The sequence below is a fragment of the Dermacentor variabilis genome, chromosome 11 (assembly GCF_050947875.1).
Source record: "Dermacentor variabilis isolate Ectoservices chromosome 11, ASM5094787v1, whole genome shotgun sequence".
Classification (NCBI taxonomy): Eukaryota; Metazoa; Arthropoda; class Arachnida; order Ixodida; family Ixodidae; genus Dermacentor; species Dermacentor variabilis.
In genome coordinates, this window is record NC_134578.1 from 26,217,011 (window position 1) to 26,243,011 (window position 26,001).

Consider the following 26,001-nt stretch of genomic DNA (forward strand, 5'->3'; position numbering starts at 1 on the left):
AACCGGCGCAAAATACTGATTCTTCGCTGTTGCTGCCCACGACATACTGTATTTACCCGATCCAAAATGTGCACCTTTTTTTCCTGAAAAATGTGTTGGTAAGTTGCCCACGCGTTACCACAGCCTTGGCAGCAGCTTACCGTCAGAGCCAGGTTCATAGCCTTTGTCATAACAACATGGTGGTGTTAATGTTTCCGTATAGACTGGAAGCGACAGTGTGCCACTTCCGTTATGAAAGCAGATTCAAGAGAGTGTATTTTACTAAGCTACCGGTAGCGGAGGAGCATTATGTGGTATTGGCTTTGCAGAGATTTTGATGGCATAGCAGGATGAACCGACGAAGTGGTTACTCAGGGAATTGGTTACCATCATCCCATTTGCGATTGTTATGGAGTTGTTAAAAAAATACGGGATGTCAGATGCAGTGGACTGCACGGAAAACGGGATCCATAGATAACAAGCTCTCTATGTCAGTGACGGACATTAAGTGTCTATAAATTTTCATTCTGTTGAGGTAAATCTTTCAGGTTTTATGTTGTCTCGATTTCAAAAATTGAAAGCTTGCTATTCATTATAATACTGCACAGTTCACACTGCAAACAAGGACAAGGTAAAGGTAACATGCAAAATAACCGAGGCCCTCTTACCACAAAGTGTGTAGTTATGTGCGTGAGTTAGCGATCAGTAGTACTGACAAGGAAGTCGCATTCTTGAGTGCCACGTAAATTTGTTTGCATATGTAGACACCCTGGGTTTCTATATCTTTATTTCGATTCTGATTTCTTTTTACATGCTCACCTTAGTTAGCATGGGTATATATGTATGCATGTGTGCATGTATCTCTCTCTGTGTGTGTGCGTGCGTGCGTGCGTGTGTGCGTGCGTGCGTGCGTGTGCGCGTGTGTGTGTGTGTGTGTGCGTGCGTGCGTGCGTGCGTGCGTGTGTGTGTGTGTGTGTGTGTGTGTGTGTGTGTGTGTGTGTGTGTGTGTGTGTGTGTGTGTGTGTGTGTGACTTCCTTTCCAAAAATAAACTGAGTTGCAAGTCAGCACTTGTGTGTGACCTTTGCATTGTGGCCTTGTTTGGTGTGTGCATGCTGCAGTATCATAATGAACTGCTACCTACTTGCCCAACTTTCAGTACTTTCAGGAAGCTTGCTAGTTCTTCCTGGGCATAAAACCCATGGGTTTATGGGTCCAGAACCCATCGAAACTGGGTGCACTTTATGGATTTGGGGCCACATTAGAATTGGGTACATACAATAATTCTTTCATGACAGTGTCATGCTCGTTCTAGTCAGCTTTATGAAGTCTTGTATTGCTGGTTGCCTCTTTTATTTTGTTGCCTTTGGGTGAATATCTCTTTTGTTGTTTTGCAGGCTAAGGTAAGGATTTGTTGCATACTCAGTGAAGTGGCAGCTTTTTAATGTGCATGTTAAAGTGAACTGATAGATATGTAGGTGTAATCCTTTGCATTATGCTTTCTTTAATGTCCCCCGAAGCAGGTATCTTTATGTAGTCTCCATTCTTACTCTATTTTTTCAAAAAATAAGTAAAAAATATGGATCTGCATATATTTTTGTTTCTGTTGCAGTTATGGGTAAGGATTTGACTTTCTTCCATTTCAAGTAACTCTTTGTTAAATGACCATGCTCTGAGGCATGCATCTTCCGAGCCATCATCTGTGTGGGAAAACTCCTGTATTCTTTGGGTGAAGTTTTTAGTTTTGTGGGCTTCTGTGAGAATTATTGCAGGTGCCCATTCACTTGTTGGGCTTTGTTCATTGTTGTACAGCTAGCTGCTAGGCTTTCTTGTTTTTCGAAGTAATGCACAGACAATTTTCGTTTTTATCTGGGTTTAATCGACCTTGCATAACCTTTTGAATGATTTACTCAGCGACAATTTTTGTTGAGGGGCTGTTTGTCCGAGCTATTTTTTTTCATGCATATCAAGGGCCAACATGCATGTCCAGGGTCAAGGACGTCGGACTTCTCTGCGCTCTTCGAAATCCCTTAAAAAAGTACTGCCATGAAGTCGAACGGCCCTTTCGGCATCACTGATGTACCGGTTAATTTCCATGTTTTTCTCATGCCATGTTTCTTTTGACACTCCTTTGTCAGATAGGAATGTGGGGAGCACACCAAGAGAGCATTTGCCATTAATCGTGCCATTTTTTGAACTTCTGCGCAACCAAAAGTGAACCAATGTGTTTGTTTTATAAAATACATGCAAAAAAACGATGTTGGGGTTGCTTCACCTTTGAAGAAAGACTGACACTGAAAGGGTTAAAAGGTTACGTTCCAAGACTTTCACAGTTGACACTCAGAACACAACTTCAAAGTCTTTCAACCCATCTTCTTGAGTAGACAAAAGTATAAGGTTGGTGACACTGCGTTTCTTGAATCATGCAGAAGTCATTGATATCCTGTTTAGTGAATATCTGAGGAACTGACTTTTAGCAAATTAAAAAAAAACACAATTATACTAAATGTACAGAATTAGAACCAAATGAGATAACAAAAATAGATCTCGTATTTGAAGTAAGAATGTAGAGTTGCTATACATGTTTCAGCACCGTAATTCGAGGAATAGAGATTTTTAAAAAATGTTTTGTCTAAAACTCCTCCCTTACAGCTGCAGATGTCATTGACCCGGTAAGGTAAGCTCATTGACTCACCGCTGCCCTCGGCATTGTCCACTTGCAGAAGGAGTGCCCGGAGGCTGGTTCCTCGTTCCTCTCCCAGATGCTGTTCTCGTGGTTCGACGCACTGGCCTACAAGGGCTGGCGGCGGCCCCTCGAGACCTCCGACCTCTGGGCACTGAACTTCAATGACCGCACTGACCAAGTCGTGCCGGGCTTTGACCGCCACTGGCTCAAGCAGGTTGCGGCCGCTCAGTTTCACAAGGACAGGTAGGTGTGTTTTGCGTCTGCGCATGTGTGTGTGTGTGTCATCACTATTTTCTTTTTTACTGCTGTAGCTCTTACGGCCATCCTCCACTGGCTTGAGAGAGCGACATAAAGGCAAAAGGAAGATGGAAGTTAAGCAGAGATTGGCTAATCTGTGCTGGGGAAGGGGAAAGGGGTGCGAAAGCCATGTGAAAAGGAAGGGAAGAATGAACAATACAGTAGACTTCCGTTAATTTGACTCTGGTTAATACAATTTTTTGATTAATTCGATCCTGACCTAAGGTCTTGGCTGGTACCCATGCATGGGCCTAACCTTTGTTATTTCAATCCTAAAATTTGCCTTTGCTGGGTGATTTGAGCTTGACCAGTCAGCATGCATGCATCCAATAGCGACCCGTTTAGTGGTAGCATCTGTCTCAGCGGAGCTTAGGGGACACACGTCATCTCCCATCGAAAACGGCTATTTTTGACCTGCCCTAGGACGATTTTTGAGCAATAACCATACCTTGCAGTGTATGATTAGTATTGATTACTGTATTTAGTGAATTCGAAAGTGTGCCTTTATGTTTTTTTAAAAATTGGACCGGAACTGCCTGCGCGATGCAATCGGATACAAAGTGAAAAGCGCTTTTGGGGCATTTGTATGTTTTGCCACATGACAGAGATGTAATGCGGCGAAGCTCACTTTACGACACTATGCGGTGAAGCTGACTTTCAGAAACTGGACACTTTTCTGAAACGTATTTTTATTGCTAAAAGATTCGGTGCACAATAAATTTCTTTGTTTCATCATCATCATCAGCCTGTTTTATGTCCACTGTAGGACGAAGGCCTCTCCCTGCGATCTCCAATTACCCCCTCCTGCGCCAGCCGATTCCAACAAGCGCCCGCGAATTTCCTAATTTCATCGCTCCACCTAGTCTTCTGCCATCCTCGACTGCGTTTCCCTTCTCTCTGCACCCATTCTGTAACCCTAATGGTCAATGGTTATCTAACTGTTGGACCATTGTCTACTTTGTTTAGGAGCTCTAATGTCATTCCTACATTAGTTTTCTACTTTGGACACGTAGAAAGTGGGTACCCTTTTATTTCAGGGTTGTGTTAGAATCGTGCAAATTCTGGCGAGTGGATCAGCTATGTTTTTTTCTGCATCTGTATAATCCAACTCGCTGAATAATTTGGTCAATTTCGTCAATCCCATCAGGGTCGAATTATACTCAACTGTATAAACTGTCTGTGTTGGCATTGTCACACAGTTTGTAAAGCACCACATAGTCGTACAGTGTCAGTGTCCCACTAAGATGTACATTGCACAGTGTCGCACAGTCACAATTGGTCGCACACTCTGGTATCATTTAGGTAATGGAGCGGTGCGATGTAACGAAATGATGTAAGCAGCACAGTGAAACCTCTTATAACGATCCCTTATATAATGATTTATCGGTTATAATGACAGTAGCTTTTCTACAGCCAGTTTTGGTTTTGCTTCTACTCTGTTGTGATGTCATGCTGTGATGCAGCAGGTGGTCATGTGGAAGCAAAACATTGCGAGGTTTTGACACTCGCTCAGGCTCTTTCAGTCGTCTCCTCGTTGTGAGGGCCGAAATAGCATAGGGGAGGCAGTTGAGCAAGCCAGAACGATGGTCAAAATGTTGCAGTGTCCTACTCCCATTGGATCACCTTGCGTGTGGTGACGTCAGGACACAGGAGAAATTAAACTGAAAGTGGCCGTGTAAAAATATAAATTTTTCAGGGCACTCTGAAGCTTGTATTCTTTCTAGGGCTTAGAGGTCCCGGATGTTCATCCAATAAAAAAAAGAAATACAAAAAAGCCGAAAATACGTCGGCATAGCCTTGAAGGAGTGTGGGCTATATATATGGGTTGTACATTCGAAAGTACGGGAATTCTCTCTCTTCGGCAGGGCTGCAGCAGCTGGGGCTGCAGCAGGGGGCGACGTGTCGGCCAGTTTCCACCACAACCATGCCAACCACGACGGCGGCGAGGTGAAGTTCTCCGACCGGAGCTCTCACAAAAAGACGGGAATGGGCAGCACAGCTTCGCTGCCAGCTGGCGGCGAGCGGCGTGCCCGGCTCAGCATCGTCAAGGCGCTTATCCAGACATTTGGGCCAAGCTTCGCCATCGGCAGCATCCTCAAGTTGGTCCACGACACTCTGCAGTTCGTTTCGCCACAGCTGCTCCGGTGAGTGTGGCTGCTTCTGCTGCAGAATGTGAAGGAGTGCTGGCTAAGTTAAGGGGGGAGGCTACCCTGGAGACCAAACATTTTGTTTTTCAAGATATCCGGGTGAAACTTTCAGGGTACGTTCACACCACCGAACTATGAGGAACTGCAAAGTTTCGTGAATATGCGTTTATTAGTTCCAGAGTTATTGAGTTCTAACTAGGTGGTTCATGCGTATGCCTGAGGAAGAGCCTGGAGAAATCCCAAGACATCGTAGGAAGCTGAAATTCGCTGTGATGATCCCTTGATAGATATCCCAGGGGGCTACAAAGCCCTTTCTTTTTATTTCCCCTCCAAAAAATTCTAACACAACTTTGAATTTAATGTAGCGATGAATGACCACATTCATCAAAAATTAACTGCTTACTATAAATTAACTGCACCAGCTTTCAAAGAAAGAAGCTTGTTACACCCTGGCAAAGTCATTCAGGAACAGAATAAAAGAAAATGGTACACAAATCTGAAGAGCAGTTCTTGAGATATCGCCCTCCCCAGCACCACTACTAGCAAAAACCATTCTGAGAAAACAGGCTTTAAAGTTGAACATGTATATTTTTATTAGAAAGATCCTACGGAGCTTTTAATTAGCTCTTGCAGCTCCAGGCACACTGTGTCGGTTTCTCGACTGGCGACAGCCGACAGCGCAGTTCCACCGCTGCAAGTGTCTACAAAGTCGGCACTCGCTGTGGAAGATCGGAAGTTCGATGCTCATACAAGTCGCATATCGCGCTTCCATGCAGCGAATATCTGCACTTTCTTGGGCTTCATTGCTGGCATCGCGTGCAACAAAGAACTAGCGAACAAAAATAAGAGCTGAGAAAATGATCTGAAAGATAGCGCAAGGCGATGAGCAGTTCGCAAGCAGATGTCTGTTGAGGTGGAAGGAGCAAGGGGCAACAATGACACGAGCGCGCCGTGCACAGCACCAAAGAAAGCAGCCACCGCCGCCACAGCCAATGGCAGGTGCACTTTAGCCCACGGGATTTGAATGCGCTGCTCCGGCCAATCAGCACTCCGCATCGCATCGCGGGCAAACGCCAATAGCACCTCAACTGCGCCGACGATGCCATGTTGCAAGGCGGCAAAACAGAGAGAAAGAATTCATGGTCAAAATAACACCAAGATGGTGCGGGCAGGCCGCATGGGCCGGGAATGGCGCGCGCGCTAAGTTTGATTTCATTTTGGTATTTGTCCGTGTTTTGTGGGCCGCAGTGGCCTTAAAGGTAGCGTTATTTTTTTTTTTAACTTTGTAGTTGAATTAGGTACTGATAATTACAGATCAGGTAGCTCATGAGACATACATCCCAAAAATATTGTTTTTCAAACTGCGATTTTTCAGTTTTTAAGGGCGGCGTCCCCCCTTAAGGCATTGTCCAAAGCTTTCGTGTGTCCAGGATGTGCTATTTCAAGTTGCTCTTGGTATTTTTGTACACAGATGATGGAGTGCTTTCAAACGTGGCTACATGCTATGTACCTATTTCCCATATAGTTACCTACCAGAACCTGTTGTTGCTACACTTATTGTGAAGTTATCTTTGATGATACTGCCTTTCTTTTAAACGTACCTTCGTACACATATATGCGTGCATATCCAATATCACATTAACCAATCTTATATTATGTTTCCATAATATTTCATTGTAGTGTGGGTAGCTGAGGTGATAGCGTCGGGAAGCCAATAAGCACCAGCAGAAACCCCATAACAGTGTCTTGCTATTGAATGCTTTACTTCATGGCAAATATGCTTCACTGCAATACAGTGTGTATGCTTTGTTGCATAACACAACTCTACTGTGGCGAAGCTGACCGAAAAAAAACAACAATTTTTGGGGGGGTTCGAATATTTCGAATAGTAAAAGTGTCTTTCAAATCGAATCAAGTACCATTTCGAACTGAATATTTGAAGTTTCGAAGATTTGCGTTGGGTGTTACCGAGGCCAGCGCTCCTGAAGCAGAAAACGTAAATTCTCGGGCGATTACTTATGTGGAAGTTTAGTTGAAGTTGATTACGACATCTCGAGGAAGGTGGCACTAAAAAATGAGTGAATATAGGATGCACATGACACAAGCACTACTGGCAAGCGAAGGTAACTTAATGCTTGGCCACAATGGCACTCCTTCGCACTGCCTTCTTCAAAATAAAAAAACCAGCTTTATTTTCAGTGTGTTCAAACTCTTCCTTCTTTCCTGTTTCCCTCCCCCCTCTGCAGAGCGATGATTGGTTTTGTGGGCTCCGACGAGCCCGCCTGGAAAGGCGTGTTCTACGCGGTGCTCATGTTCGCCACAGCATCGACCCAGTCGATGGTGCTGTCGCGGTACTTTCACCGCATGTACATCGTCGGCATGCGCATCCGTACTTGTCTCATCTCGGCCATCTATCGAAAGGTGAGTAGGCCAACACAAGTGCCTTGTGTCCTTCATAGCTTATAGATAGCTTCTGTAGGTGCTACTTTATTGGCCGCAGACCAATGAATAAGGACACATTCAGGGTGTCTACCAAGTTGACATTTCCAAATTCCCTGAGTTTTCCAGGTTTTTCCTGAGTGGTGCAGAACTATGTTTTATGTCAAGACGAGCTGAAATGATATTGCCCGATGCTATCGCTCTCTAGTAAGCATATGAAAAAAATAAAGAAAAAACGACTTAGTCCAATTTGAACACTAAGGAGTAGTGTTTATGTAATTCAAAATGAGAAAAGAAGGGAGGGGTTAGTAAAATGTCTTCGAGAAAAATTGCTAATCGAGTCGGACATTCTCAAATATGAAGAAAAGGAGATGCATACAAAAGCAAATATTTTCGTATATGAGCTCTTTATATCAACTGATAGCAAGCTCAGTGGTATGAGGCCCTAACTTTGTCACAATTGAGATTCTCAACAGCTCATAAGTCTGCCTCAACTGTCCTGACATTCTTAGCCTGCGCACGACGCCTCAGTGTTGTGTTTCACTGCTTTAAAGAGTTTATTTTGGTTTGGATGAGGGACACTTCCATCTCGGCATCAGCCAACACTTTGTTTTTTGAGCTGAAGCTCCTTCAAAACGGCAGCAGCACGCTTCCTTTCCCGTTCATTCCTCAATGTGTAGGTCCTTTCTGTTCTTGTCCTCCTTCCACCACTCGTTCGCCCCACTGACCATTTGAAGCATCTTCATGGTCAGTTGCAGAGTCCACGTACGAGTTTTCGAACTCCTTAGGGGCTGCGAAAACGTCCGAAAAGTCGGCCAGTTGGAAAAAAATTAATTCATGTCATTTACTGCCCTTAAGGGCTCAAACCGCCACAGGCACATTCTAAAACGCTCTGAACGCCTGTCGGTACACGTATTAGGCATATCGGTGCTTGTACTGTGACGGAAAATACTGGCTGCACGCATGTATTATTAAGGAATACATACTGGTCCCCTGGCAATAGCCCCTTCTTACGCTTGTTATGCTTCACTGCAATACTTTTGCATATGCTTCCCCAAGTAACATTTTTATACGGAGGTGAAGCTAACTTTCGGGAACCGGCATTATGCAACGCACCGTGCTTTCCAAGCTTCTAAACCAATCACAAGGACCACAAAGGCGGAGTCCGTGCTATTGCTGACAGCAGCGAATTCTTTCAATAAAAAAAATTGGCTGGGGCTTAGTTAAGGTTAAGCCTGGATATCTCAAAGCGAAAAGGTTTGGTTATGCTTATGGTTTAGCTTATGGTTATGCTTTATCATTTAGCCTATGGTTATGCTTACGGTTTAGCTTATGGTTACGCTTTATGATTTAGCCCATGGATATGCTTACGGTTTAACTTATGGATATGCTTATGGTTTAAGTTATGGATATGCTTACGGTTTAGCTTATGGTCATTCTTTATGATTTAGCCTATGGTTATGCTTATGGTTTCACTTATGGATATGCTTTGGTTAGCTTATGGTTATGCTATACATGTAACTTGTGTAGTTATGCAAATTGCTTATCAATGCTATATACCATAAGTTATGCAGGAATATTAAACTTCTTTATTCATCATTGTTGGGCACATTGTCTTGCGATTTCTGTACAGCCATAAACACAGCTCCCTGTATCCGTAGTATCACTTTCTTCTCCTTCCATGTTGAATGCGCACACCTATTCTCTGGCAAGCGGTTATATAGTTGGCCTCCGCGATAAATGTGCTTGCGGGGAACGTCAAACGATGACGCATGGCACGCGGCAGTGGCCACCTGCGCCGACTCTGAACAAGCTTACACAGCCAATTCCGACATACGCCGGCTCGCGCGAAGCGCGGTGTTTACTAGCGTAGTGAAGCTTTTCGCTTCATAACACGGCATCCAACGGCAAGAAGCTTCAAAGCGAATGTCAAAGCAGCTAGACCTAGCTTTGCTGTAGTGGTGGCTACGGCTGCCAGCGGATCTGCGTGTGAGAACGTCGATTTCAGGCGGCGAGAGAATCAAAATGGCAGCAGTGGTGGCTTTGATTAATGCCGTTTCGGACCTGCGGTCACAGCAAAACGTCCACATAATCAGACGGCGAAGAGTTCTTGCGTCCGAAATTTCAGACGTTCTGATACATTGACTCTATTTGGTACGTGGTGGTGCCGCGAGGCCGTCCAAATTACCGGGAATCCGGAAAGTCGGTCGTTGACTGTACACTGGCAACTCCTCCAGCCGACGACAGGACGTTAAAGACGATTCATTACGATTTCTGTCTGCTACTCGAGCTGGGATTACCACGACTTTCAACCCTTTCAATAATATTACAGCTTTTTCCCTGATAGAGGCACAAATTCCCTGAGTTTTCCCTGAGTTTTTCCAGACTACTCAAAATCCCTGAGAATTCCCGGTTTTCCCGGTTGATAGACACCCTGACATTGTTACTCTGAATTTGTTGTACTGTATGCTTCGCCATTACGGATTCTGCATCGGCCGCTTTTTGGTACTTGGTACATGCTTTTTGGTACTGCCAGCGCCGATAAACATCATGGCCGCAGTGTTATAGACATTACCTGGTGCTGCTTCTCGGCAGTGCACCTCGTAGATAAAGAGCATAGCCTCTAAGATGTAACATGAAAAAAAAATGAAAAAGACAGTTTCGCCTGAAATGCAATACGTCGATTGTGATAGCAAATTAGCAGACAGGCGTATGAAGTAAGGATAGTACTTTTATCGGCCGTATGAACTTGTAACTATCCAATTGCTAACTATAATACTAAGCATGCTGTCAGGGTGCATAGCATACATGAACACATCACACCCGATGACTACGGACACTCGCTGTCAAAACGCTGGCGTGAGGAAACGCGGCAACAGCAGTGAGCAAAGTGACATTTGGGCTGTCTATTGCTTCAGCGCAAAGTGAGCGCCGAGAACACACAGCACGCACAAAGCTACGAGCCGCCGCCGCAGATCGCTCTCAAGATACAGCCGGGTGATCGCAATTGCAGCCAGAGAGAATGCACCCGGCGCCTCGCAGTGTTGGGTGCCTCGTGTATGAGAGAAGACGGCGCGCTTCTGCTTCGCATTCGTCCCATCGCGCGGGTGGGCTTGAGCCGTGATTGTGATTGAAGCCGAGCCATGATTAATCGAACCACGTGATAACGCCCACGCCGACGGCAGGGAGTGTCCGTATAATTGCTAATGCAATAAATAAATTGAAAGACGTGCAGCGTTGCAGCCGTGTTTTTATCTTGAAAGTCTTATGAGAGGGAGCGAACCGACCTGCAAGAGATGGCCACAGATGGAAAGAGCAAAGCTGCATGGCAACGATCATCGCCAACGTGCTCCCGCACACTAGCACTCTCTCCATCCACGATGGCATGGAGTTCGAATTATCGGTGGCGGTGCGGATTTTAGTGTGAATTAGCAGGATATATTGTTACATATTGCTTTCAATTCATTGTTGGACGGACCGCAGAGGCTTGAATTTTGAATTAATTAAGGAGTTGTGAGTTAACAAGCTTTTACTGTATGTGTGAAAAACATTGTGATGTTCAGTTTTACTGGCTACTGTTATAGGCTGCACAGTTGTCAAAGATATGGTGCCCAGTGCATTGTCAAAATGGTAATTAGTTTACTTGGTGTTCAGCTGGTAAACCACGGTGGCCACATTCTGATGAAGGTAAGGTACAGAAACATGCGTCTTAGATTTAGGGGCACATTAAAAAAAACCGAAGTGGTAGAAGTTAATCCGCAGCTTTCCAATGCAGCATTCCTCATAACCTACTGTGCCCTTGCGGGATGTTGCCATATTTACTTCATTTTAACTTGCACTTGCATGTTAGAATCTTGTACTAAACTAAAATTGCACTAGGTGGTGTCCAAATATATTGCCTAAGTCTCCTGGGGGGATAAAGAGGCATTGGACAGGAGTGACAAGTAGCAATTGGTCCAGTGTAGCTCCAATGCAACATTCCTTTTGCTTTTTGCTCTATTTCTTTCAAGTGAGAATAAATCACTATTTCTCAATCTGGTAATGGAACAGTCAAAAGTATTGAATTTTTCTTTTTTTAAGTATGAAAATCGAGGTGCTCACTACAAGAGCTTGTTGCACTTTCAAATGTCTGGCGGCGAAAAAGCAGGTGCAAATTGCAGTCGAGGGCACTTTAGAATTGGGTATGTACTCTTGAGACCCCATAATTTGATTTTAACTGCTGTTTGTCCGAGACCCTCCCCCTCTTGTTTATTAATTTTTCTGATTGCCCTTCGCTGCATCTTGCATTATTTCTTTCAGAGCCTGGTGCTGTCCAACGCAGCCAAGAAAGAGTCGACGACAGGCGAGATCGTGAATCTCATGTCGAATGACGCCCAGCGCTTCATGGAACTCATGGTGTTCCTCAACATGCTGTGGTCGGCGCCCTACCAGATTGCGCTGGCGCTCTACTTCCTCTGGCAGCTGCTGGGTGTCGCCGTGCTTTCGGGCGTCGGCATCATGGTGCTGATGGTGCCCATCAACGGTTTCCTGGCTGCCTACTCCAAAAAACTCCAGGTTTGTTTTAGACTTTAAAGTGAAGCTTTTTAGACAAACCCTCCTTCAATCTGCTTGAAATATTGTGGTGGGTCGAGGTCATGGGAGCGTTTCGCGTTTGCCCGTCGTGTGTCCTGGCGATGCTGTAAAGTGTGACATTGTGCAGTACCAGCAGTTTATGCTGTATTGCGCAAATGTTTTCCGTCTACACGAGAGCTTAAACCATTTCGTTGTGTAAGCGCGCAGACGAACCTGGTAGGCACACTCCTCAGTCTATCCTGCGTACATAATCCATCACTGATGGATGGCAAACTTACTGCGATGGTTGGCCACTCATTGCCATGCCTTCCTTGGCTGTTAAACCCAACAAGTGCTGCTTTGCCAGGTGTTGGCGGCCAAAGTTATGATTTAAGGCTGCGTTTACGCAAATCTATTCAGTGGCTGTACGGCTCTCAGGAGTGCAGGGTACAACCTAAATGGCACTATCCTCACGACCACCATATTTAATGGTATCACGTGCAGATAACGTTTTATAAATCGAGTCGGACACCTAACAGGCGTTAAGAACTTCAGTGGTTGCTGTACATTGGTTCAATAAAGGGAGCGTTGGTGCCGCGGGATCGACATTTAAATAATCGAGCAGCTGCAAATATCAGTAGGCCACTGTAAGCAAATTTGTCTTTGCCTTTTATTGCCTATGAGCCTTACGATGTGACTTGCTCACCGCAGCCAAAACTGTCAATTATACATTTGTATTTCTGCATGGATAATCAGCACCAAAATGTTTTAACATATAACAGTAAAATCGGAGTGTGGGTTATACGCAAATTTCGTGTTGATGTGTGGCTTCACGGCAGCACGGCCACGCTGGTGTGAAGGCACCTTTTTATGCTGAAGTTCTCCACGATCCGAAGCTTGGCAAAGCGCCAGGAACGCTGTCTATTCGGCCACAGTGGCCGAATTTCTGTGGAAGCAAAATGCAAAAATAAGCGTATACTCTGCATTCGGTGCATTTCAACGAACCTCAGGTGGTCGTGGTTAGCCTGGAGTTCCCCAGAATTTAATTTTAATTTTACCACAGTCAGGCGTATGCGCGGACGCGTCAGGTGCCGAGTCACATAAAATCTTGGGAAAGTGGCACTGCCTCCGAAAGTGATTGTCCGAGAATACCATCCCCTAAGTCCGATTACAATGAGCAGCACTCATAGTGCAGCAGAAGCTAAAGGTTATGAGGCACTGAAGAGGTAGCAAACAGAGCTGCTAGCCGAAGATACGACGCAAACCAGTTGTGCATCTGTAAATGGAGACTGCTTTTAAAGAGGTTTGAATGTTGTTTTATGCTGTTAATTCAGTGGGTTATTCATGCAGATTTGTTTTGTTTTTTCTTTCCGAGGTGTTGAAATTGGGGCATGCGGCTTATACGCGTAAAAGAAAACGCGCATTCATTTGTTTTGAATACTTCGGAATGTTTAAATATTGAAATTTGAGCCAAAGTAAATATCGGTTGGCGTAATATTTGATGGAATATTGACACATTGTTGTGGGGCTTCAGCACTGCGGTAAGGCGTGCGCATAGGTTGACGCCGTGAAAGATGATGAAGCATGTTGGCTGCACCCTCTTCCTGTCTGTCATTAAAAAGACACTGTCTATTTTGCCAGCTTTCGTCTTCAAGCTTCGTTACAATATTCGAAAACATTGAACATTCGCCCAAGCCTAGAATAAGTTAATATAGTTTAACGGAATCGGTTCGCGTATCTATGCAAATTCTTTTTTAGTTAATGGTGTATTGCCACTTGATCCTTAGGTTGTCACCATCTGTAGTCTGCGCACCCACCCAAGGCCATGCTGCAGAATTAGATACCTTGCAACATTCTCTTAATTATGTCTTTTTTTCTTCCTTTCATTCTTGGTCATTTATCTCTGCCCGTCAATGGCTTCCTAGGTCTTGCTAGGTCTGGCTTCCTAAGCACTAGGTAGTTGGCTACTTCTGGAGGCTCCAGGTTTTGCTTGGACTTTTCGACAGAGGTTCAAACCCTTCTTGAAGCCTCTTGTCCAACCTGCCTGAAGCACAGTGAAAGTAGTTGTTAGCATGACTGACTGTGCGAATCACCATGCACGCCACACAAAGAGCATTGCGCTGCTAAGCACAAGGTCCTGGGTTCAATTCTGGGACGTGGCAGCCACATTCCAAACGGGGGTGGAATGCAAAAACGCCCGCATACTTGGAGTTAGGTGCACATTTAAGAAACCTAGGTGGTTGGAATTGGTTCGGAGTTCCCGACTGCGGCGTTTCTTGTCGCCTCAGTGTTGCTTTTGGGTGTTAGGCCGCACGAATTGGTCAGGCCATTAGTTGTTGCAGATGGACGTGACCTGTGACGTTCTCTTGCCGAACATTTCTGGTTCCTGCGTTTGCAGACGCGCCAGATGAAGCACAAGGACGAGCGCATCAAGTTGATGAACGAGATCCTGGGCGGCATGAAAGTGCTGAAGCTGTACGCCTGGGAGCCCTCGTTCCAGGACCACGTGCAGAGCATCCGCGAGCGCGAGGTGCGCAACCTGCGGCGCTTGGCCTACGTGTCGGGCATCATGTCCTTCCTGTGGACCTGTGCCCCTTTCCTGGTGAGTCATTCTCGGCTCCCCTTGCAAAGACGGCAGTTGTCCGCCAAGAATTTTTATAGTGCTGTAAAGATGACACTTGAAGATTACAAAGACTAAAAGTGGGCACGGACAAAGCACTTATGTTGATGAGCACTGAAGTGGAAATTCCCACGAATTGGATCACAAGTTTAAGGGGGGACGCGGCCCTTGAAAACCGAAAAATCGCGAAAAAGTCGATTTTTGAAAAACCATATTTTTGGGTTGCATGTCTCATAAACTACCTGTTCCGTAATTATCAGCATCTAATTTAACCATAAAGTACCAAAAATAACGCTACTTTTGAGGCCACCGCGGCCCAGAAAACACACGCAAATGCGGAAATGAAGTCCAACTTCGTGCGCGCGCCATTCCCGGCCCATGCGGCCTGCTCGTGCCATCTTGGTGTCGTTTTAACCGTGGATTCTTCGTCTCTATTTTGCCGCCTTGCAAAATGGCATCGTCGGCGCGGTTGAGGCGTTATTGGCCTTTTCCCGCGATGTGATGTGGAGCGCTGATTGGCCGGAGCAGCGCGTTCAAATCCCACGGGCTAAAGCGCGCCTGCCATTGGCCGCTGCGCGGGCGGCGGCGGCTGCTCAAATCCCGCGTGCTAAAGCGTGCCTGCCATTGGCTGCTGCGCGGGCGGCGGCGGCTGCTCCCTTTGACGCCGCGCTCGCGTCGTTGTTGCCCCTTGCTCCGTCCGCCTCAACATGAGCTTGCGCGCTGCTCATCGCCTTGCGCTATCTTTTAGATTATTTGCTCAGCTTTTTTTTTTTCGCTAGTTCGCTGCACGCGATGCCGGCAAAGCCCAAGACAGTGCAGATGTTCGGTGCACAGCAGCGCGATATGCGTCTTGTACGAGCATTGAACTTCCGATCTCCCGCAGCGAGTGCCGACTGCGTAGACGCTTTTCAGCGGCGGAACTGTGCTCTCAGCTGTCGCCAGTCGAAAATACGACACACTGAGTGTGCCTGGAGCCGCAAGGGCTAATTAGAAGCTCCGCAGGAGCTTTCGAATAAAAAAACACATGTGTTCAACTTTAAGGCCTGTTTTCTCGGAATGGATTTTTTCGCTAGTAGTGGTGCTGGGGAAGGCGATATCTCAAGAACCGCTCTTCAGATTTGTATGCCGTTTTTTTTATTCTGTTCCTGAATGACTTTGCCAGGGGTTAACAGGCTTCTTTTTTTGAAAGCGGGTGCAGTTCATTTATAATAAGCAATTAATTTTTGATGAATGCGGTCATTACTGGCTACATCAAATTCAAAGTTGTCTTAAAATTTGTTGGAGGGGTAATTAAAGAAAAGGGTTCTTTAGCCCCCTGGGATATCTATCAAGGGATCATCACAGTGAATTTCAGCTTCCTACGATTTCCTGGCATTTCTCCAGGCTCTTCCTCAGGCATAGACATGAATCACCTAGTTAGACCTCAATAACTCTGGAACTAATAAACATATCTTCACGAAACTTTGCAGTTCCTCATAGTTCGGTGGTGTGAACGTACCCTGAAAGTTTCATCTGGATATCTTAAAAAATAAGAAAGTTCGGTCTCCAGGGTAGCCTCCCCCCTTAAGGTTGAACAACCATTTGCACGTACTAAACTGTTGCAGTTTTCATGTCTGCACTTAGTCATTTCGGAATGGAATTGTCTAACAAGTAATATAGCTGAATAACTGACGATATTATATTCAAACAAGCACTTAATGAGACATTCGTAAATTAATAGCATTAACATTTCTTCCTGCATTTCTTCAGATGTCAGATTATTGTTTGTATAATGTAAGAATTATTAGCGTATGATGTCGAATTAGAAGTGATGTAAAGGTTGCATAGCATGTACTACTTCATATAAGGATATTCGACTTACAATGTATATTGTATATCATTGTATATTGTATGTGAACCGTTCTCCCCCCATGTAATGCCCAAGCTGGGCCTTTAGGGTGAAATAAATGACAAAAAAAATTGTTAAGTTTGCTTATACAAGCTGCCAAAAGCCCTACAACTGCTTTTCATGCGTCTGTTTCCACGCGTCTTTTTTTTTTTTTGCTTTTTTTTCTCGTTTCATCATATGTCCTACTGTATTTATTCGAAGTAGGTCGACCTTTTTTTTTTTTTTCTAGAAATCTTACCCATAATTAGCTATCGACCTATATTCGCGACCAAAGCTAGCAAAAGTACCAAGCTAATGGAGTTCAGTATGGGGAACAGAGTCGCGAGGGTCACGGATCCAAACCAAAAGCCCTGGCATGCATGTTGATAGCATACGTCAAAGCCGCAGTCATGCAAAACACAAATACCGTGTTTACTCAATTCAAACGTGCCCTCGATTGTAATGAGCACCAATTGTAATGCACACCCTCGCAGTACCGCACTCCTCATGCTTTCATACAGAAATATAACATTTGAAAAAACAATGATTTACTCCCAATGCACTCAAGTTGCGATGAATAAAGAAAAGTGTCAGTTTTGCCCGAAAGGTGAAACATCGATTGGGAATTAGTAGGCAGCTATGAGAAGTAAGGATAGTGGTTTTATCAGCCGTATAGACTTGTAGTAAACATTCGCTTGCTAACTAAATTAACGAGCATGGTGCCACACGCACAAGCAAACGTGAACACATCTCGCTCAATGATTGCGAACACTCGCTGTCAAAACGCTGGAGTGAGAAAGCGCGGCAGCAGCTGCCTCTCACTTTCACGCAAACTATAAGCGGTGAAAACGCAGCGTGCGGCGGACTGTGGCCCCGCTACAGATCGCTTTCAAGATAGGGCCGAGGCGATCGTTCGTCGAAGTGGATCGTCGCAAGTACGTCCTGCTTGCTTTGCTGATAAAAACTCTCCTGTTTGCACCAGTCCCACACGCAAGTTTCAGGTACTCCGAACGTCCATGATGCGGCCCGATTTCCGTCTGCCTCCACACACATGATCACTTTTAAATGCAGCATCATGATGAACTCAGCACTTCGTGCTGATAGAGCAAACGCAGAAAACGGGAAGACAGACTGCAGGCCTAACCACACGTACTGCAGCACACGGAGGAAGCTACAGCAGCTAGGCTTGGAAGTGCGTGCGAGGCGGCCATATGGAAATGCCGATGACGATGCGGTAACACACATCGTGGTACTTATTCTAATGTGCAAGTTCTAATGGGTGAACCTATATTCAAATATATTTTTTATTTCTCGGAGAGCACTGTATATAGGGGTCGACCTATATTCATGCTCAACCTCTTTTCGAGTAAATATGGTAATTGAAATAAAATTTGATGGCGTTTTCTCCTTACTTGTTTCTTCACACTTAGCTTAGAAGCACTACATAACGTGTAAATACACACAGGAATTCCTGCCACATTGGTTAGAATGGAAAAACTCCACTCTGAGGTCACATCTAGTTATAGCCTGTTATATATTTCAAGTTGTCCATATTTTACTTAAGTTTCTATGACGCCCTTTACCTGTGATCATCATTATGGGGAGCGTGCTTTTCCGTTTGCGATACCATGACTCATATTTGACTTGAAAAATATTTTTCTTTGTGTTGTGTTCGCACCCAGGTGTCGCTGATGTCATTCATGACGTACGTGCTCATGGACGAAAAAAATGTGCTGGATCCTCAGCGGGCATTTGTATCGCTCACGCTGTTCCACATCCTTCGCTTCCCCCTGTCCATGCTGCCCATGTTAATCTCCATGCTCGTGCAGGTGAGCACAAAAACAAACAAACAAGCAAAATGTGGTGGGCTTCTCTGCACAATTTCCGTACTTGGAATTTGTTATTGCATTGCAGCCATATTTTTGGTCTTTCATGTTTGGTGTGGAAGAGATTAAACTCATCCAGGGAGGCCAGATCCTTTTGTTAATTACAGCCAGATGAAGAAAAGAGACAATGATGCCATACAAATTATAGGACAAATTAATTGTTTCATGTTGGAACACATGAAACATAAAAACACGTTAGACATGGACATACGGGGAACATGTTAGGCATGGACTTACAGGAGAAATGGCGAACACAGATGGCGTTAGTGTCGCCTGTTTCTTTTTGTGTCTGTGTCTGTATGCCCAACTTCTTTTTCTAACATGAATCACTATGAACTAGCTCAATTTCCTGCCATTCTAAGCTTAGTTATGTTTAATTTACATGCAGAAATAATAATGCACAGGTGATCCAGAAGTAAGAGAAAACAAAAATTGAACCATTCGAAAAGTATGCAGGGTGAAAAAAATAATTGAAGTATCTCCAAGAGATGGCAAACAACATTACCTTTGTTCTGTCCAACTATGAGGCATTTGCATATCTTTTAAACTCTGGCTAAAGTTAGCTAGGACACCCTGTAGACAATAGCATGGTGCGGTTTTTACAGAAATGTGCAGAAAGACAAAGAATTAGAGAAAAAAAATTGCAAGGATAGTTGCGTGTGCCACCGACAGGTGGTGCTTCAGTTGTCAAATGTGTTGACACCATGCCGGACTGCAATAGATGACGTAAAACCCCACTAGCTCAAACGAGCCAGGCAACTACTTGTTGCCGCCCCATTTCAAGGCAGATGCCGATAGAAACCATCATTATCATAGTGCTGCAGTGCTACTTGTCCATGACAAATGTGGCTGTTGTGGAAATATTTTTTTTATTTATTTTTATCTTGTGACTGTTCTTGTAAAGAACTTAACATTTGCCTCCAACATGTGGTGCCTCACTTGAGTGGCACACAGTGCTATAGTGCTATCTGTTGGTGACAAATTTTGTTATTCAAACGGTACAATATTTCATTAAAAGAAAATATTATACTTTTCTGGACATTTCTGTAAAAAATGCATTGTGCTGCTATCTGCACTTATGGAATTATTGAATTTTCAGTACTTTCGTTGTGCTTAAATCTTCCTGTACGCTGGAAACTAAAAAAAACACGTTGCTTATGCTTTCCTATTTAACTATAGACAACATGTTAACAGACAACTTCAATTTGATGCTGGTTAAATGTAGAAACAGTCAAATTACTCTATGTTCGAATTAAGTGATGTCTGTGAGAGGTATTGGCACTCCTTACTGACCTCTTTCAAACTACGCTCTGATAAAGATAGGTTTATTCCATAATCTCTCCATCTGTTTTGCCAGCAAAGACAAAGTGCGTTCTCACAGTGTGTCACTTAGCAGGCTAGAAACGCTACCCTTCTGCAGATGTGAAGCCTTGTTGATTTGACCTGCAGGCAAGCGTGTCAGTGAAGCGGATGAACAAGTACCTAGGCCATGAAGAGCTCGAAGAGTACGTCTCTCACGAGAAGGATGACGGTAAGCTGGATCAACAGCCTCTCATTTACTTTGTGTACTCCGTCTCCTAAGTCGTTTGCAGCACTGTGGAAGCTGCAAGACTCTAGCAAATGGGAAGGCCGAAAGCCCCTTGAGATGTGTTCATCTGCATTGCGTCGTCTGCTCAGCAGCTGGTGAATTCACTGTACACAGCATGCATGTGCAGTGGTGCTGACATGCCATGTATCACTGTAGCGTACCATGTGCCAAGCAAAAGCAAAACTCTCTCCTCTCATCCCAGATATTCTGTACCGTGACAGTTACCCCTTTCCACTCCTGATATGCTTCACCACAGTACATTGCGCATGTTTCACGGCGTAACACCGCTGTATTGCGGTGAACCTGACTTTTGGGAATTGGCATTATGCAGCACGTGCTTTCCACGCTTCAAAGCCATTGGTGAGGATTGAAAAGGTGGAATCGATGCCATTGCCGACAGTGGTAAATTGTCTCAATGAAAAATGTGACACCGAACAGCACAAAACTTGGCAGCGAACGTTGAAGCAGCTAGGCCTAGCATTTCCGTGGTGGCGGCCACGGCTGACAGTGGATGCTGTTTGAGAATGCCATTTCGAGGCTATGAGATAGTCAAAATAGTGGCGGGGGTGGATTCGATTAATGTCATTTCGAACCTGTGGTCTCAGCAAAAAGTCCAGAAAATCGGAGCGCAGAGGGCGTTTGCATCCAAAATTTCCACAGTTTTTCTATGCTGACTCTATGTGTACATGTCAGAGCCACGAAGGTGTCCGAACTGTCGCATATCCGAGAAACCAGTCTTTGACTGCAATAAAAGGCAACCCGTGTGGTACTTTCTTGTTTATATGTTTTGGAGAAACCTGGGACACATACTAACTGGGAAAATGTACCATTCGAAGTCGCAAAACATTTGACAGACTCAAGCGTAGTTGACATCTACGTAGTGTGAAGTTTTGCTCGCGTCGTTGCAGCATGAGGGGGCATCGATGCTTGCTGGGCTGATGGGGCCTGATCAGTCCAAAGCGCGTAGTCGTGCGCACACACATTGGCATTTCCATTGAGCATCTGTGTGCATACCACACCGTAGGACATGCACTGGTGCGAAAAGGACGGACAGTAAACGCAAAGCTAAATTCATGTAATCCTATCTGTTCACGCTTACAAATGCACATGGATTTCCTTTGAACTCGTCTCATGCACCACCAATGGCACACCACCATTCCGCATTTTTTCTATTTCTTTTGCATCCTTGTGCGGCAAAATGCTCATTCATTGTTGGTCCTTTCTTTTCAGTGTCCACTCCAATTTGGATTCGCAACGGCTCATTTGCCTGGACCAAGGACGAGGAGGCCGTGCTGCGGGAAGTGGACGTCCAGGTGCCCAAAGGTGCACTGGTAGCTATCGTGGGGCAGGTGGGGTCGGGCAAGTCATCGCTCCTCTCTGCGCTGCTTGGTGACATGGAGCGCCTCGACGGCACTGTAAACGTCCAGGTGTGTCTCTTCTGCCATCTCCCAACTTTCTGTCTGCTGCAAGCCCAAGCTCATATAGCTTGGTCAGGAAGCTTGCCAGTCACCAGTCAGTGACTTGTGCAAGACCTAGGCCCCTTACATTCAAAGTCAGAAATATTGAAAAAGAATGAAAAAAAAATTTTTTGTTAAGTTATCTGCCGCAATACATGCATTCACAGTACAACTATCTTTGAGTGTGTGCTGATTAGGTGGAAAGCTCTGGTCGCGATGGAAGACTGATTGAAAATAAAGTGGAACTTGATCAGTCACGCTGAATCTTCGATAAACTTGTGCGTGGCGTGTAGCCAGTGTTAGGCGTTATTCTTTACATCAATGGTGTTGTTGTCTGCAGTTTTAGTGAGTTGTCAGACGCTTGAATTGTGTAACAGCTACCCCCTGCCAAGATACCGAAAACAAAGTGTAGGTCTTACACGAGCAAATGCTGTAAATTAAGAGAACCACTACGCGCAATCCCTTATTGATTATTTTTCCTCACAGCACCTACTATTTGCCTACCTGCTATTTGCCCGCCTACTATTTGCCAGCAGTGTCAGTTTGAAATTCCAGACAGTGGCAATCCTACAGCTGCGCTCTGGTGCCTGTGATAACTTCTTTTGCGAAATCGACAACAGCCAATTGAATGTGAAGGTGGCTGTATCTGTATTTATTTGTAACTGTACCACATGACATACAAGTACTAAAAACGTGTTCAGCTGCTTTTCAAGCTATCCAGAAGTTCAGAACAACAGAGCTTTATTTGCTTTATTTTGTTAACACATCTGTACTGAAATGGGTGCATTGTTTTGCTTTTTTTGCTCGTGGCCATTCTTAGCCTGATCATCACTGGTACCATGTTGTCACTCAGTGCAAGACGCAGCTGCTGTATCTACAATTTCTTGAATGTTGTGCGAGATTCTTTAATGTTCTATAGCGGAAGAGTCTTGTCTAAATAAATTGCACACGCAGTACAACTAGCGTTGCATGTTCTCAAATGTACGCGAGCACTAGCGGTTAGTTGGGAATGTAAGGTGATAAATGTTTAAAAAGCCAACGAACGTGTCCTGCAAATTCGACTTCAACGACCCACGACTATGCTCACTACTATCGTTGTGTCTCGTGTGCTGCCTGTCTTTCTGGGCACAAGTTTGATCCATAACTGATGCTTTTGACAGCTCTTTTTTTACGCGTAGCTACACAAACGGTATGGTGGCGACTTGGGCATTCGGATTGCAGTTTTTCACCCTCCGCTTTTATGCAGGGCTCGGTGGCGTACGTGGCACAGCAGGCGTGGATCCAGAATGCCACGGTGCGCGACAACATCCTCTTCCAGAAGACGATGGAGCGCGACCGTTACAAACGCACCCTCGACCAGTGCGCCTTGCAGTCGGACCTGAACATCCTGCCCGGCGGAGACCTCACCGAGATTGGCGAGAAGGTACGCTCACCTGCCAAACTGTACTAACTGCACCTCAAGCTGTTATATTAGAGGTGTACTGATGTGGCATTTTCAGCATATCTTTATTGCGATTGCAATTATACCCATGCTCGAGGTGCGTTTGCGCAGTTGGTGCCGCTGTCATGCTGTCACAGCATCGACATGCGTGCATGGCCTGCACGCAGGCTGTTTTTTAGAAGGTCTCCAGAGATGCATAGCTTGTTTGGCAATGAATTGATAAAGCCAAGTGGACCCACTTTCATGTTTTGCTCGATGGGCTCCACCGGAGCCAGGGCACCGTTGTGGCTACCACTGCTGTCATGTGCGTTGTGCACACACAAGTTTGTGTCTCTGTCGAGCATCTCGTGTGCATACTGCACCGTTAAGCACACACTGGTACGAGCACGACGGACAGTAAACGTCAAGCTCAATCAACCTAATCTCATCTGTTGACGCTGACAAACGTAAACGATCTTTCTTCGGTCTCGTCTCGTGCACCACCGAAGTGCGACACCGCTGCGCATCATGCCAGCACGCCAGACACCTTCCGTACAACACTTTAAATGCTACGCCTTCGTGCAAAATTGCCAAACTTTTTTTCACTATGTGAGGGTCAAAGTCCTCCAAATCCTTAAAAAAATAAGAGAAAGAAAACAAGAAAAAAAGGTATCTGGCAAGCATCAGAACAATCTAAATAGTTTAGTGTAATACTTGTTCATATGAAACTGTTTCAGGACCCAGGAGAGGCGAATGTCGCAGTTTTAGGCCATTTGGTAATATGTCTACATTCATGAAATATTGATGATTTGTCTTAGTAGCCAAACAAATTGAATAACACGGTTGAATGTAATGCACGGCAGAGCTGTCTTCATGGAGCACTGTGCTGGCATATGTCCTACACCTAGTAGCAATGCTGAATTCCATGCATTACAAAGATGTCCACATGTGGCAAGTGTTGGGAAATATCCAGCATGTGTCAGCATATGTCCTGGATTGACTATACCCTCTCTGGTCTAAATTTTTCAATCGAAGTGAAAATATTGTGTTACGTGCACCTGAAAGACAAGACGAAGAAAAAAATTAATCCCACTGGAATTTTTCGGTAATTAATCGGAAGGTTTTTCCCGTGATTTGCCAACAACTGAATGTGTTCTGTAAACAGCATGTGGTTCTTCATGATGGTGTGAAAACAGATTATTCCAGCAATTATTTTTGTGCCCCCCAAGGCAGGTTATAGGCGACACGCTCGAAGACCACAGAGGCCTAACCACAGTGTGAGGCATCCCATAAACACTTTTGATATATCGGGGACAGCCATATTTATCTGCAGCGCAAAGTTGACAGTGGATGATATGGACAGTGGAATCTTGTTGATACAATTTTGCACAATGCATTTTTGAGGATGATGTCTTTTCTTTTCCCAGCTAGCGTCCCATAGGAGCAATGTATTTTCATATGGTTGTCGCGATCGGGTTTTCACGTGAAATTGAGTAATAGACTGCAAAAGTGGGCTTTTATTGGTATTTCTAAAACTCGTAGCTTCATATTCCGGCACTAGTTTAAATAACATTCCAAAGGCCTATGAACAGCATGTTAAGCCACAACCACATTGGAGAAAAAACAGACGCAGTGCGCCACTGCTCATCAGTTGAGTAAGAAAACAGCAGCTTCATTTTTTTTAACTTCCAGAAGAACTTCTTACGTGCATTGAAAAGAAGAAAGTTCAGTGCAAACTGACGAGCTATTTCAACATTGCTGAATAGAAGTGCTTTGGCTGCGGTTCACATGGCGTCAAGCACAAGGGATGTTTTCTGAAACGATCAAAATCGGTAAGAGGCGATAGTATTGCTGTCAGGCACATGCGCCGATTGACTGATTGTGCGAAATTGGGTGATGTAGGGCTCAACCAGTCAGTCGGCTCATCCTATTTTGCTGAAACAGCCAATCTACGTGCACCCATGGCAAGGTGTGGCCAAGGCTTTTGATAGTATCACTGAAAAGTGAGTTTTAGAATATGACCCCAATGCTGCTTTGCGTAACGTGTTGTGCGGAGCAGTATCACTCGAAGCCACACGAACCTTTGCTATTGGGTTCGTGACCGAGTACACATTTTCATAAATTTTGGAGCTTGCATTGAATAATGCAATTTTCGGTTGATACACTTCATTTTCCGCTTCCCATGAAGATTGTATGAACAAGATTCCACTGTAATTAGCGTTGCTGACATTCACATTCCTGAGAATAGTTTTGTTTTCCTTTTTGCTGGATATTTCCTGCAAAACATCAGTTCCTATAGCAATCATCGGACCAAGAAGGTTTAGCGCTGCCTCTACCAGCAGATACTTTAGTATGCATTCTCAATAACAATGCTCTCTGCAGGGCATCAACCTTAGTGGCGGCCAGAAGCAACGTGTCAGCCTGGCTCGTGCAGTGTACAGTGATGCCGACATCTACCTGCTGGACGACCCGCTGAGCGCCGTCGACTCGCACGTGGGCAAGCACATCTTCGACAATGTCATCGGCCCCAAGGGTGTACTCAAGGACAAGGCAAGTGAGAGGAGCTGTTATAGACTATGCCGTCGTGTCTTTTTTCCACACCAATAGTGGTTATGGAATGTTTCAGCGCTTGACACATCCAAGCAGCCGTGCATGAGTTACGCATCAGTACCGTATTTACTCGATTCTAATGTGTATTCTTTTGGAGAGCTAGGCCCGCTAGAAGATTGCATTCTTATTAGGTCGACGTGCAAGGGCCTCCATCCCCTCTGGATCTGCCTAGCCGAAGTAGCAGTACCACCATGTCTAAATGTAGCCTCCGTTTTTGGCCTGTTATCTCGAAGGCCATTGCTCTGGAGGAAGGAACCCGCAATAACACATAGACGAGGAAATCTTTCTTTCTTCCTGCGTTGCTTAACATGCAGCGGTGCCCCTTAGCGAATTGAAATGCTTGTCATGCATTGTTTCAGAACCAACACAGTGCACTTAGCAAACCATCTTTTATCGAAACTACACAGCACCGACGCTGACGCACCTGAGCCATGAATAACGAATTAATGTGCATTC

At 44.9% G+C, this 26,001-nt stretch overlaps 1 protein-coding gene across 1 annotated transcript in view; it reads left to right on the forward strand.

Moving 5' to 3' along the window:
- LOC142564921 (multidrug resistance-associated protein 1-like) overlaps positions 1–26,001 on the forward strand; it is a 75,485-nt gene that overhangs the window by 16,702 nt on the left and 32,782 nt on the right. Inside the window, exons 6-15 of the mRNA XM_075676129.1 lie at positions 2,701–2,906; positions 4,826–5,104; positions 7,354–7,528; positions 11,846–12,100; positions 14,496–14,699; positions 18,267–18,413; positions 19,920–20,001; positions 21,289–21,485; positions 22,762–22,938; positions 25,318–25,485. Of these exons, the coding sequence (XP_075532244.1) occupies positions 2,701–2,906; positions 4,826–5,104; positions 7,354–7,528; positions 11,846–12,100; positions 14,496–14,699; positions 18,267–18,413; positions 19,920–20,001; positions 21,289–21,485; positions 22,762–22,938; positions 25,318–25,485 (1,890 nt within the window). The remainder of the gene's footprint in view (positions 1–2,700; positions 2,907–4,825; positions 5,105–7,353; positions 7,529–11,845; positions 12,101–14,495; positions 14,700–18,266; positions 18,414–19,919; positions 20,002–21,288; positions 21,486–22,761; positions 22,939–25,317; positions 25,486–26,001) is intronic.